Source organism: Neopelma chrysocephalum, unplaced genomic scaffold (genome assembly GCF_003984885.1).
Source record: "Neopelma chrysocephalum unplaced genomic scaffold, ASM398488v2 Primary Assembly neopelma1_44, whole genome shotgun sequence".
Lineage (NCBI taxonomy): Eukaryota > Metazoa > Chordata > Aves > Passeriformes > Pipridae > Neopelma > Neopelma chrysocephalum.
This window is the reverse complement of record NW_020897703.1, coordinates 18,319,896-18,333,464: the sequence shown is the minus strand read 5'-3', so window position 1 is coordinate 18,333,464 and position 13,569 is coordinate 18,319,896. Positions and strand designations below refer to the sequence as shown.

Here is a 13,569-nt window from a genome sequence, read left to right as displayed (position 1 = left end):
AGAATCTGCCAGGGCCAGCTGTCATATCCATCAACTATGGGACAGGTATGCTGCACATCAGCTAGACCTATCCCTTTGGGATGCGTGCCCACACCCTTGTTATTCAAGCTGGGGTTCCCCACTTTGCTACATGAGCTGTTTACAAGAGACAGTTCATTGCAGACACTGAGTCCGGAAATAATGAATAAACAACCCAATGAATAGTCTCAGTTTTAACTTGATTTCATTGTTCATAGGAGGGAAAAACCTGCATTTCTAAATACAAACTTGTTTAAGCCACTCCAGCTAACAGTTCAGCTGCTTACTTCCACTGTTCACTTCAAAAACAGTAAAATACAATTGAGGCTGCACATTTTTTATATCCATACTCATACCAGAGAAAATCCCATCTCTCCTATCTACACTGTTAAGAGTATAGAAAGGAAAAGAACAAAGGCAGGTGATGCAAAGTGCTTTCCTTCCCTATTCAGGTGTCTCCACATGCAAGCTGGCAGCAGGGTATGATATGGGTACAGCACCCTCCAACAGCAAAAGGCTCCTGAGACGGCAGCACAGGGGGAATGCTGTAGCATCAACATCAATTCCCCCTCCTGGTGTAAAACACCTTTAAGATACACTTCAGAGCAGCTATGCACCACATAATCACACACTTGCTCCAAGACAGTAACAAGCAATTAAAATCAAACAGGAATAACATTTTACCTTGTAGCAGGCAAGGCCGGATCCATTGTGCCACCCAGGGGGACAGGGATCAGTTGGCTTTGGGAGCACTTCTGGCTCCTTGGGCTGCCCGATATATTTTTTGCAGATCGAAAATGCTTTAGTGGTTTTACAGTCCTTAGTTTCCCACTTTCCAAGGGAATTTCCATTGGACATGGCCACACATCCTCCTGAAAACTCTAAGATTAAAGCCACGAAAAACACATTTAAAACCACGGGCTGGTTTTCCCCAAAAAACCTGACATATTTGTGATTTACTATTTTATTTCATGCCTGGAGTTCTGTAACATGGTACTCCATTGCTTGCTCAATCTAAAAGGATAGTATTTTTATGTATTTTTTAATTTTCAAATTTACCTGGCTGCAAGGAATTCCAGTTAGTGTATGTCACAGCTTCAGTTTTTTCCCCATTTACTGTACCCCAGGAATATATTCCCGATTGGCTAATATCCTGCAAACCGGTCCAGAAGTATTTTTCTTCAACTTCGGTGTGTTTTCTCATCAGATTGTTTATAAATTCTTGCTCAAATCTGAAAATTCACAGATTGATCTGAGTCAATATTTGGAAGATCTCTGAAACTACTGAGACAATTTGAAAAATAGGCATATTACTACATGAGTCAGTTCAAGCAGTTGTCCAGGCAGTCCCGTATTCAACATGTGGTCTGTAAGCTGGGAATTCTCACACTTCCAAGAAGGTTTCACACTGTAGGTTTACCATTGTCACACCACAGAAAAGAGTTTTTGCTAGTTCTCAGCAAAAGCAATTCTCTCCCCACTTTTTCTTTATGAACCATTAGTTAGCATACCGAGGTTTTAATCTCTGATCTTTTTCTCCAGGATTGTACTGTTAAACCTGCCCATAAGTTACAAATGTGCTTTACCTGTTCATCACTGTAAGATTGCACCGTGTTCCAAATGAAACTTCCGTTTTATTGATCCTGTAACAGTAGTTTCCATGTCTTTCCCATCCCTGGTTAGAGAACAAAAACCACATTTGTACAAAACAATCTAATTTAGGCATTACCTACAGGAGAAAATAAATCATTGCCAACATTGCTGATGCCACAAGCTGGCACATCATAAACAAGAAAGAAATGCAGTGTGTCGCAGCATGTCACATACAAGGTCCAGTATCATCAACTCTTCAGATTCACAGTTGTAAGAAATAACGCAGCCACAGGAATAAAATACACCACTGTTTTAGCTTGCCTGTGCAGAGTCTTCTGACCACTATGTGCATTTACAGAGAGAAACACAAGGACAACAGCATAGTCCTATTCAAAACAATAGGAGTTTTCATGCTGTTCCACCAACGCCAGGATTCAAACAGAGGAATACTAAGAGAGCATTACTAGTGTTTCTTTACTTCTGAGAAAAAAAAAGGATGAACTTACAAAATTTCTCTATTATTGAAATACTTATCCCCATATTTACACTGAAATTTCAAGGCACATTAATGTGTTAACTCTTTTCTAGCCTAACAATGCCATTGGTGTCTGAACAGCACTAAAAGCTGTAATTCTACATGCTAGAGGTCTCTGAAAAGACAGTGAAAAGTACCCCGAGGTTGCGCAGGAAGAAAGATAGGGGGTAAACATTTTTCCTGTTGCAAGTAATGTGCCACACAAGACTGAACCAAATAACTCTGAAGTAGCTAGTAATACCATCCTAAGCTTGTTCAAAATACGAGAGACTTCTTTTTAAGCCTTATTTGTGCTGTAACATGTTATACCTTAAAAAAAAAAAAGGCAAAACAATCAAACCCCTCCCACCTTTATTCAAGTCACAGAACAAAAATGAGAGCCTAGTGATGTGTAACAGAAACCTAATCTCAGTTAACAACCTTTACATATCTTTATGTTGCAAAGTGCTTATCTTAAATTTAAAAACATACTTAAAGCATAAACCACAGAAACACAAACGGTGTTATCAATTACATTTCTAATTTGTTTTTTCAAATGAATAAATAAAACACAACATCTCCTGGCTCCAGGCTCATAATACTTTCATCAATAAACAGGCTGATAATACATCCAGAGTCTGCTTAGGAGAATCTGAAATTTAGCTCATGCTATATGCATGTCCTTTCCCAGCTAAAATGTTTCATAGATTTTACTGAATGGACAAGAATTAAATGGAAGTAGAGGAAGTAAGTGCTTTTAGGCAGATTTTAGGCTTTCTGAACCAAGTGACAGTAAAAGAAACGCAGGCTATTACCTCTTCCAGTGAACATCTTTCATCTGATTTTGTTTCATTCAGAATCTCTCCTTCTTTCTTGCAAACGTATTTCAATTTTTCTTCACAGGATTTCACTCTCCACTGTCCCAACTATAAGAATGAAAGGAAAAAAATATTTTAAATTCTAACATCTTTCAATTTCCATGTTTGCAGGGGCTGAGTTTCCACAAGGGGGAAAGCCAAAATGCCTCTACCATAAATATTTGGGTGAGATGCCCTGGGTTGTATGCATAGGTGCATGTTTGGAAGGGAGAGAGAAAGCTGGCACATGTGGAGATGGGAGGATTCTGGATCACATCCAAAAGGGAAAGAAAAGGCCAGGGTGGTGCCAACTCTCTTAGATCAGGAAGGGAATGGGTGCAGGTCTGCTCAGCTTGCTGTGGAAGCAGCTCAAACACAGCTCAGAGGAGTTGAGCACATGAGATCCAATGGCTTGCCCCACTTTTCTGCTGAATCTGGATAGGATACAACCTGCTTCCCACTATCCTAGTGACCTCCTTCCCTCACCCAGTCCTTCCTTCTTCTACACTGTATAGCCTCAGTGTCTGTCCTCTTCTCTCACCAAGGTATCTCACTACCCATCCTCAGATTGGGTGGCCCAAATTGGCCCTGAAGATGGCTGAACCCAGCTTTGCCTTTCAATAGTTTGCCCCACCTCCTTCCTAGCTCCCTACCAGAGACACGCAAGAACACGTTAACCCAAAACGCAGAGTGACAAGGACAACCGTCTGGCCAACAGTAGTGACAGTCTCAGAGCTGTGAGTCATTTCTTCTATTCTTTCCAATACACAGCTAGCAAGTTTTGGTTAAATAATTTAAAGCAATTTGCTTGTAGAAAAATGACTACATGTATTTTAAAGATTATTCCAGAAATAAGATCAGTTATCTGCTTTATCCCCCTCCTCGGCTTTCACACACATCAATGTCACCTCTACTATGATGCAACACTGTGTTCCTACCTTGCCTGAATATGACACACAGTTAGGAGTGCTGTTAAAAGGAACTTTTGGTTCATTCTGATCCCAATATGTAAAAACCACAGTTGAACGATCTGACCATTTGAACAAGGTTGGTACATCTTCATTCCTAAGACCCATCCACATTTCTTCTTCTGCATCTGTAATTTAAAATTAGGACAACACCGTAGTTTCAAAATAATATTCAAACTAATAGAAAAGGAATGTGACATCAGCAAAATTAATATTTTTATCACTATACTGTGCTGATTTTTTTTCTTACAGTGAAAAAGGGTATTTGAGACAAGCACAATGTATTATTATCTTGTTTCTTAACTTATATTCTTGACTGTGAGTTTCACAGAGAACATGACAAAAAGGAAAAAATATCCACAAACAGAAATAACAAACACATAAGCAAAATGAAGCTCAACCAAATTTAACTTTACAAGTGTAAACAAAGACGTAACACTGAAGACTGCAGATAATATTTATTAGTTCAGTGCTCCAGCAGTCAAAATATTGACCCAATTATCTACTATTCTCTTTGAATGAGGAAATTAAAACACAAAGTATTAAGAAACTAGAAGTAGGTTAGCCCAGTAAATAAATAAATAAATAAATCAAACCAAAACAAGAGCTAACACAGAGGGCCTGGATCTGAACAGCAACATTCAGCATCAGCCTGAGTACGCCTACATTTAAAAGCAAGATGTCATGACAAGTTTATGCTAGAACATGGAAAGCAGTTTGTAATTTACGGTGTGCAGTGCTTGACATTTACAACTATCTCAACTCACCATTATGAAGCTTTGTAACAACCAGTTCAACATCTGCTAATGAGTGTATGCTGATGAGGTTACTCTTATTTGCTTTGCACAACTCATCTGCCGTGCTCCAAGGTGACGGGTTATTTATCAGCATGTAGCAAGAACCATCGTAGGGAAGCCAGCCCGAATCACAGCGAGTATCCAAGTGCCTCCAATCCTCTAATAATGAAGAGAAATGGAATTAGAGGCTTTTGTTTTACTTCGGGTAGTGCAAGGGGTTGGCTTTAAATCCAGCAGCACCTTGAAAACAGCCAGAATGCAGCAATCAGAATGTGTTAGCATCTCTTCAGAGCTAACTTTTTAAGAAAGGGTCACAGTTTAGTCAAACAAATAGACTTCAAAGAGCAACACTATGAGGACTCATAATGAAGTAGGCAGAAGGAGAAAGAAGTTAGTGTGAGTGAAAGTAAAAAGAAAGAATGCATTACGCTAAGCTTAAGCCTTAGTGTAAGCGAAAGGTTCAAAACTAATTGTAAGCAAGATTTCAAAAGCAACTAACGACAAATCAAGTTAAGTCACTGCAGGACTGCAGCACACAACTCAACAAATACTTAGTTTTCAGTTTTTCTTTTTTTCTCAAGATATTCAAGAATTCAAATTGGTTTTAATGCATGCTGAAAAAGTATATACTAATAGCCTTTCTGGTTCAAAGCACACTATAAAACACTCCAATCACAGGAATTTTTTTTTAATTAATAACACACTATATAAACACTGGTAACAACTCCACATAGCCCACTGAGGAGCAAGAGAACAGATAAGAATTATTAATTGGCAACTAGTTTTCAGAGGATCATTTGAAAATTTGAACCAGTTTAGTTAAATTTAAACTGATTCCTACTTTTTCCTCAAAGGCACACACCTTTCCAGGGGGAGCTGGAGAGAACATGCCTTAGTCAGACACACTCCATGACACTTTCCACCTCCACAACACCGCTTCTTCATCCCTCTTATCCCCTAGTCCTCCCCATTATCCAAGGACAATTACCTTCCAGTAAAAGTTTTTGCAGGAGATCCCTGCAAGCATGAGCCCTGGAAATCAGGTAAGGCCAAAGCATGCATGGAAGACCAGGTAGTAGATATAGGAAGGGTTGGACACCTAGGTGAAGGTCAATGTCCAAAAGCATGGATGCAGTTCTACGTCACAGCTGGACATCATACACTGAAAGACTGTATATGTGTGTGCGGGTAAGGAGAAGGGAATAATTATCTCCTAAGAGCTGTTACGGATCCAGTAAAGAGTACACACTGGGCAAGCTACCACCTCTTGCGCTCTGATTTCCAGTGCTGGGCCTGGTTTCAAAGGATAGTAAGGTTATTTAACTACTTCTATTTTAATTCAACAGAGTTTGATCCAAGGTAAGTCCTGCTTTATTTTAATACACACCAAGAGTGAGAGAAACAGGCTTAAAGCAAAGATGAAAAGGTTCAAGGTGCAACTGCCAGTTCCAGACTTTCAGTAACACAAGAAAGAAGGCAAAAGCCATGGAAGAAAATGTGATGAAAAGGGCAGGACTGTGCTGCAAAATGCTTTATGTGTGAACAAGAAAGCTGCAAAAAATAAAAACTGTTTGTGATGCATCATCTTGACACTGGAGAAAGAGAGTTTGCTTCTGCTCTGCTAAAAAAACCAAAGCTGTTGAGAAAATGTTTTGGCAGAGATGCCTAAGAAGGCTTGGGGAGGAAAAAAAAAGACTCCATAAGTGAACATTATACTCATATTAACATACAAAACTCAAAAATGCAAACTGTCCTACCTGGGAGGCTTGAAACTTCACTGAGTGACTTCTTGCAAGTATATGGAAGTTGAGTCCCACAATGGTAACTCTGCCACTGACCTGAAGCAGCATTCATCACCACACAACTAGTCCCATCCAGTGGGGACAAACTCTGCATATCTACAGTCAGGAACAAATAAAAACAGAATAACACAAGTCATCAAACAGTAAAGCAGTAACTGCTTCATTTTACTACTGCTTTTCAATACAAGAATAACACACTTTACAGCACCTTGTATTTAAAGAAAACTTGCATTAAATGAAAGCACTTGTCCTACCATACGTCCTGCTCAAAGTTTTTTCTAAGAAAGTTTCAGAATCAAGGAATCTGGACTTCTTTTCCAATGCTTAATCATAGAACCAGGAGGAATGTTCTATTTACAATACAACAAACACTTGGCCAAGCACTTTCCCAGACTAGAAATATCTCAGGGGAGAACTGTTTTTGCAGCCCTCAGTTTCCTTTGGCAGTTCCTTTAGCAGTCTCTTCCCACCCTCACTCCAAACACAGCTCTGCACTTTCTCTCAATGCTAACCATAACCCTTACCTTTACAGAAATCTTGGGCAAGGCCCCAAATTAGAAATATCAAAGAAAATAACTTCTTTTTTTGCAGTCCCCAGCTTTCCTTGAAGCCCCTTTCCTAAAAGAGTTTTTTGGCTGTGACCTACACAGAGCACCCAAGCTCTCCCTGTCCTGGGTATGGTAAAGTATTTTCACCAGAGCGGTAAATATAAGTATGTATGCTATAACTGCAAACTAAATTATGCCACTGTAGCTCAGGATAGTCTTGCCTCTAGCTCTGCATTACAGTCCTACATTGTGATCACAGTTCCAGAAGAAGGTGCAGCTGGTAGTACAAGCAGCAAAGTTCTTAACCTTTCCAAAAGACAGACCACATTTGAAAAATCTCACAGAAATTACTTAGTAAAGCTTTCAAAGAAGTAACAGAAACCACTTATCAACTTTTCACAGAATTCCTGTTGCAGCACTATTCTAGAAAGAAAAGGAAAAAAGAGAATTCCACTTAAAAAAGCTCAAATTCAGCTTGAGTCACAGAACAGTATTAGCTTCAGTATTCCTGATCATTATTTCTCCAGGATTCTCATATATATCCACGACATATTAGTGCAAATATTACAAATTCATTCTGAAAATTCCTAACAAACAAGAGTCTCACCAACCCTACTAGGAACTTTGGAGTAATTAAAAAAGGTTTTTCAAAGGTTTTACACTCCTTTCATCTTCACCTTGAAACAAATTTAAGTAACCTTGAAGTTTAAAAACACAAGTTAAGCTTCTAAGTAATGTCAGTCCTTGTGCATACACCAACAATCATATTATTTGAGGAAAGTCAATGCCATTCTGTCAGTGGGAGGAGAAATTTAGCAGCTAGGAAAGCTGTGGATTCTTTACTAAAACAGATTTCAAAGATACTATTTAAGTTTTACATTTTTAGAGATTTATTAATCTAATCAGCCATAAATATAGAATGTGAACAGAAAGATTCACTGGCTAGGAGGAAAAGATGCTTCTGAAAATGGAATGAGAAGGGAAAAAAAACCCATAAAATACTAGTTACTGTGGTGAATATTGTTAATACCATCAGAAATATCAGTACCTGGATGCCAGTTGACAAAATTCAAAGGTTTGTGATCTGACCACTGCCAACCTCCAGAAACGTCCAGTTGATTTAAGCCAATCCAAAAGATCTCAGCAATGTCATCCTTGGCTGGAGATTTTTTTTTAAAGAAAACAATTAGTATAAAATATTCATCTTTTATTGGTCTCCTTGAAATTAAAAATGTGATCTGAAATGGTATGCATTTAAGGAAAGAAAGATTGCTACCACAATCAGACAAGCAAACTTTCTTGAACTGATGAGAAATTCATCCACACAAGCCTTCCCTCCCAATGCCTTCAGATGTTTCTCATTTGGTTTTACAGTCCCAGAGGCACATGGATAATTCCTCCAGGCCAAGACTGAACATCAGTGAGGACAATTTCATAACAAGTGAGTAACATGCTGCTAAAACACCAACTGTCACTCTGGCCTGTATTTGAGATTCTGGGGACATTCCTCATTACAAATATGAACAGCTAAGCACTACAATGAAATCATACAGATAAATTTAAAAAACACAGTAAAGTGAGATCAGCGCCTTAGTTTTGCTACACAGATGAAAACCAAAATGTTTTAAGTACAATCAAGTTTTAACCCAGAATTTTAGGATAGAAATTAAAATGCTGCCTCCACTTTATGTTAATTTATCAAGATTTCCTAATATTTGTATGTGAATAATTACACCTACCTTGTATGTAACTTAATTCAGATGCATCTTGGATGCTAAGTAAATCTCCTCCTTGCCTTTGACATGAAATATAAGCTTCCTTCCAAGAAAGAGCAGACTGTGTATTAAACTGGTAGCAATTTTTAGACCCTGGATCCTGTTCCCAGAGATCATGACAGCCATCCTCTGTTTAAAGGAAGTAGAAGGTACTTTTAACCACAGCTACATGGAAACATTATGAACGTTTCAAAAGAAAAACTTTTGAATATCGCAGGTCTATTGATTTTTATATCAGTCATCAAAAATACTGCAGAGTAAGTCAATGCTGCAATAGAAAAGCTTTTACCCAGCTTAACAGCAACATGCTACACCAAGGTGGAGCCGCACATACGTAAGGTGACAGAATGCTTTTAGGATGTCTATTCAGAAATCCAACGTGCCTGGTTGTAAGCAGATTCCCCATTTTCCATCACGAGTGTAATCTTCAGATGTGGCGCACCATTTCCCACCCACATGGGTTTCATCCTGAATGCAGTCATGATGCCATGTCTTATTATACAGAAAGGGGAACTCACAGGGTTTTCCATATGAGTTGCCATCTTTGGTATAAACCTCTGCAGGAAAAAAAAAAGAACAAAAGAAGTAAATACAAGTTGCCCAGGGATGGAAAGGGCAGCAAAATGTTTCTGTTTGTACAGACATAGTTAACTTAAAACCAGGCAAATCACACTTGTGATCTTAAAATACTGTATCTTGTTGTTACAGATAATATACAGCAATGACAGGACTGAAACAAATTACACAAAAATATTTTTCTGTACTTTTTCTTCTGAGAAATAGCAAAAACTTGTTTCCCCCATCCTGGTAAGTTAGGGATAAATTAACTATCCTATTGAAATCTGGGTAGTTTGCACAGAGTCCTTCAGAACAAGGCTCTAGGAATCAACACACACAGGAGGGGTAAAACATTTCAAATTGGAGCCTACTGGGCTCTTCAGACTGGCCACTTTGAACAATTCAAATACAAAGAAAATTCTGCCTTTAAATATGGTAAAGCAAGCTTTCACCACTTCCTCCAGCAAGTGTGAGATTTCCAATGAGACTGGCTTCCATGGCAAGTGGACAGACTATCACACCAAAGCAAATGGATTGCTCCTGACAGTCCAGCAGGCTGCAAGCTAGCAGCGTGCTCTAGACTTGACTGTACAGCTACCAGCAAAGCAAATATACTCAAACCCTGCAAACAGCAAAATTCCTATGATGGTGAAGAGTACAGTGTCAGTTCTGATAGAAGGTGTATGATATTTCATAATTAAATATGTTTGCGCTCAAATACGGTGGGAGGCATTTAAACCTGCGAAGAAAGACACTCGATAACACAACTTCTGCAGTTGTGCACGGTTATTTTTATTAAAGACCACCGAAGTTTCATATTTCAATATCAGTGTCTCTCTACAGCAAAACATTCTATTGCTTTACTGATCAGTCTTTTCACATGATTAACTTGTCAGCACAGACATATTCAAAAAGCCCTTAACAAATAAAAAATCTCCAAACCCCTGTAAAAACTTACTTACCATAGTAAGGGTATCGACATATATCACTGGAGGATTTGTTGCTTCTCCACTGGTCTGTTGCATTTATGCTTGCAGTCACATAGGTATTCTTGACAGTCACTTTGTACTGAGACGCACCAATGATGGAAGCATCAGCACATCGCCACCACAGCATTAATTCTGAGTTACAATCAACCATTTTCAGTCGAGACACTGATTTTGTGAATATATCAAGTCCCAGGCACTGCTTGGACCCCAAGTGAAAGAGGCGATTCTGGGATACCCATTTCCATAAAGCTTCACTTGTCTCCCTACAGTCATCTATCACTATCCGTGAATTTTTAACTTGTATGCACTTGTTCTCTTTGTCATGGCGAATGGTAAAAGCATCATTGCCTGTATAAGAACAAAAAAAATATCCACATATGGCTATGATTCAGCATCATTTACACAGGAAGCTAATTTTTAAAAGAGTAATCACATTCTGAGAGATGCTACCAGAAAAGTACAGCAACTGCTGTTCATACATTAAACTACCTCTTTTGTATAAGCCACATTCGGTACATTTTACTATTCAGTGAGTACCCTTTACGTCCAGGGAAAAAGAGCTCTTTCGAAGTCTTTATAAGAGAAGAGACAAAATGAGACTTCTAAGTCCAATTCTAGCGATGAGAATCCTTCCTTTTTATTTACCATATACCGACTGGATCAACCCCTGATTATTTTGCAAGCTTACTAGGTAAAGAATCTAGTCTTCATACCTATTCTACAAGTTACACACTGCAGATACCATAAAATGTAACTAATAATAATCTTCACTTAGTAAGCACTTATGTTTTTTTTAACTGCGTATCATGTATGATACACAGCATGACAGGTTTACGTGTGAACCAGTCTGTGGGTGCAACTGCAGTATTACTACAATAACTGGCACTGCTTTGGGGAGAGGGTTTTAGAAAGAGTTTACCACCAAAGACAGCACAAATTATCCCACGAGAGATTAGGAGTATCATTTAAAAAATTATATAGGCACCCTAGTTTCATTTTCAGTTGTGACGAGTTTAATTTTCAGTTGTGATGTAGTATGTCTTAAAAAAGAAAAAAAAAAAAGCACAGTATACAACTTAAAAATATATGGATCACCCTACTCTTACAAGCTAACACACCTGCCAGTACAACAACACTTCTGACAAGTGGCAGTAGGTTTAAGCTAACCACGAAAAAAATTACCTAAAGCTATTTCTATGCCTCAATAAAGATGGTTCCACAGCATAAAACTTTCACTGACCAGGTTCATATGGACCCACAAAGCTATTTCTCCGCTGCTTAAATAAGGAATCTGCTGAGTAGTGTTTTGTATTTAATAGCAATGCACTGTCAATCACATTCCTACTGCATTTTTCTATTATGAGTTAATAATAGGTTTGGCTGAACAGCAAGGAAAATATTCAGTGATGTTATGCAGTGAATTCTACCACTACTTCCCAGTATACTCATGAATTTTTCCCTGTGTAAGTGCCAAATAGTATCTAAATAGTACTGAGCTTGTCACACTGTAAAGAAGAACCTCTAAGTCAGCCACCTACTGCAGTGACTTTTTCTAAATAGCACATTTCAACCAACTGTCCCTGTCAGCCTATTAACTAAGAAATTTTAACAACCAAACCCACTTTTGTGGTACCTTTCAAGCCTGTGCTTTTTCGGCACTATATCTGCTTTTTGCTTTTTATTCTCCCCTCAGGACTTTTTTCCTTTTTTTGATTTCTTGTGAGAAGAGGCTGAAAACATGTTACATCTTCTTTCACTTCTTCCCCCACAACCCTCATGCTGATGTCAAGTAGAAAACCACTTTTTAAAACTTTCACAGAAAAACTGCTGGTGTTGTCTCACCAGATCTCTCTGTACACCAATTTCTTAATACCCAGTTAGTCCAGTTCAACACTCCCGGCCATGAAGTTTTACTTGACGTCTTCAGCTACAAACCCTACACTGTTACTGTCATAGGATATAAAAAATACGTCAGCTGCAACTAGTTAGTGAACTGAGCTCAACTTGCTTCCCAGCAACTCTCACCAAGCTGTGGCTTTGGCTTGCAAGAATTTGGTCAACGTGAACTTTTCCACCTGCTTTCTGTCGGACAGGGGAAGCCTCCTTCCTGTCTCTCCCTGCGCACAAAGTGGGGGGTAACAGGGACGGCGGGACGCCCTGCTGGGGACCCGCCCGGGTCGGGGTTATTCCTCTCCCCGAGGTGTCCGGCCAAAGGCCGCGGCCCGGCCCGGGGCGGCCCCGGCCCCGCCGGCACCTTCGGGAACGTGGCAGCCGAGGCCGGCGGGGCAGCACCGGCTTTCGCGCCGCCCCGGGCGCAGCGCACGGTCCGTGAGGGAAAGTCGGGGGTTTTCCCTGCCTTTTTCTCTATTCCTACTAAGTTTCCCAGGTTGTTTCCACTCAGTTGGACTTTGCCGCCCGGCAGAGCGGCCGAAACGAAAGGCCCGTCCCAGCGCCTCCTCAGCCGCTCCGCCGCCCGCCGGGGCGGAGAAGGTCCCGCCGCGCCCCCGCGCACCGCCTCCCCCTCGCACGGCGGGCACCCGGCTTACCTGCGGGGTCCCCGCTGGCCGCGCAGCAGAGCAGGAGCAGGGCGAGGCCGCAGAAGGGCAGGCAAAGCCCCACCGACCACGCCATGGTCCCCCCCGCGGCGCGCAGGCTGCGCGGAGCGGCCGCGCTGCCGGGCTCGCTCTGCCCAAACGGCGCGCCCGCCGCCGGCCCCGGCCCCGCCAGCGCCGCCCCATTGGCCACCCTGCCGCGCGTCACTTGTTGCCAGGAGAAAAGTGGCCCCGAGGTTGAGGCGAGGCGGGGCCCGGTCCCGGCTGGAGCAGGGCTGCGGGTGAGGGAGTGAAACGCAGGGGAGGGCAAGAGGAGTCGAAAGTGAAAACATGGGGGGAAAGGTGAAGGGGAATTGCGGAGAAGGAAGAAAAAAAAAGGAGGAAGAAAGACAGACAGACAGACAGAAAGACAGACAGACAGAAAGACAGACAGAAAGACAGACAGACAGACAGACAGACAGACAGACAGACAGACAGAAAGACAGACAGAAAGACAGACAGAAAGACAGACAGAAAGACAGACAGAAAGACAGACAGAAAGACAGACAGACAGAAAGACAGACAGAAAGAAAGACAGACAGAAAGAAAGACAGACAGA

The 13,569-nt window shown here is 40.7% G+C and overlaps 1 protein-coding gene across 2 annotated transcripts in view; it reads right to left on the bottom strand.

Moving 5' to 3' along the window:
* LY75 (lymphocyte antigen 75) overlaps window positions 1–13,079 on the bottom strand; it is a 43,837-nt gene extending 30,758 nt beyond the window's left edge. For both annotated transcript variants that reach the window (XM_027678776.1, XM_027678777.1), the window contains exons 1-12: window positions 12,966–13,079; window positions 10,393–10,767; window positions 9,256–9,429; window positions 8,837–9,001; window positions 8,146–8,256; window positions 6,505–6,645; window positions 4,718–4,906; window positions 3,921–4,078; window positions 2,941–3,051; window positions 1,605–1,693; window positions 1,078–1,250; window positions 703–899 (exon numbers count right to left, since the gene is read on the bottom strand). In XM_027678776.1, coding sequence (XP_027534577.1) covers window positions 703–899; window positions 1,078–1,250; window positions 1,605–1,693; window positions 2,941–3,051; window positions 3,921–4,078; window positions 4,718–4,906; window positions 6,505–6,645; window positions 8,146–8,256; window positions 8,837–9,001; window positions 9,256–9,429; window positions 10,393–10,767; window positions 12,966–13,050 — 1,968 coding nt within the window. In that variant the 5' untranslated portion in view covers window positions 13,051–13,079. The remainder of the gene's footprint in view (window positions 1–702; window positions 900–1,077; window positions 1,251–1,604; window positions 1,694–2,940; window positions 3,052–3,920; window positions 4,079–4,717; window positions 4,907–6,504; window positions 6,646–8,145; window positions 8,257–8,836; window positions 9,002–9,255; window positions 9,430–10,392; window positions 10,768–12,965) is intronic.
* Window positions 13,080–13,569: the final 490 nt, after the last annotated feature.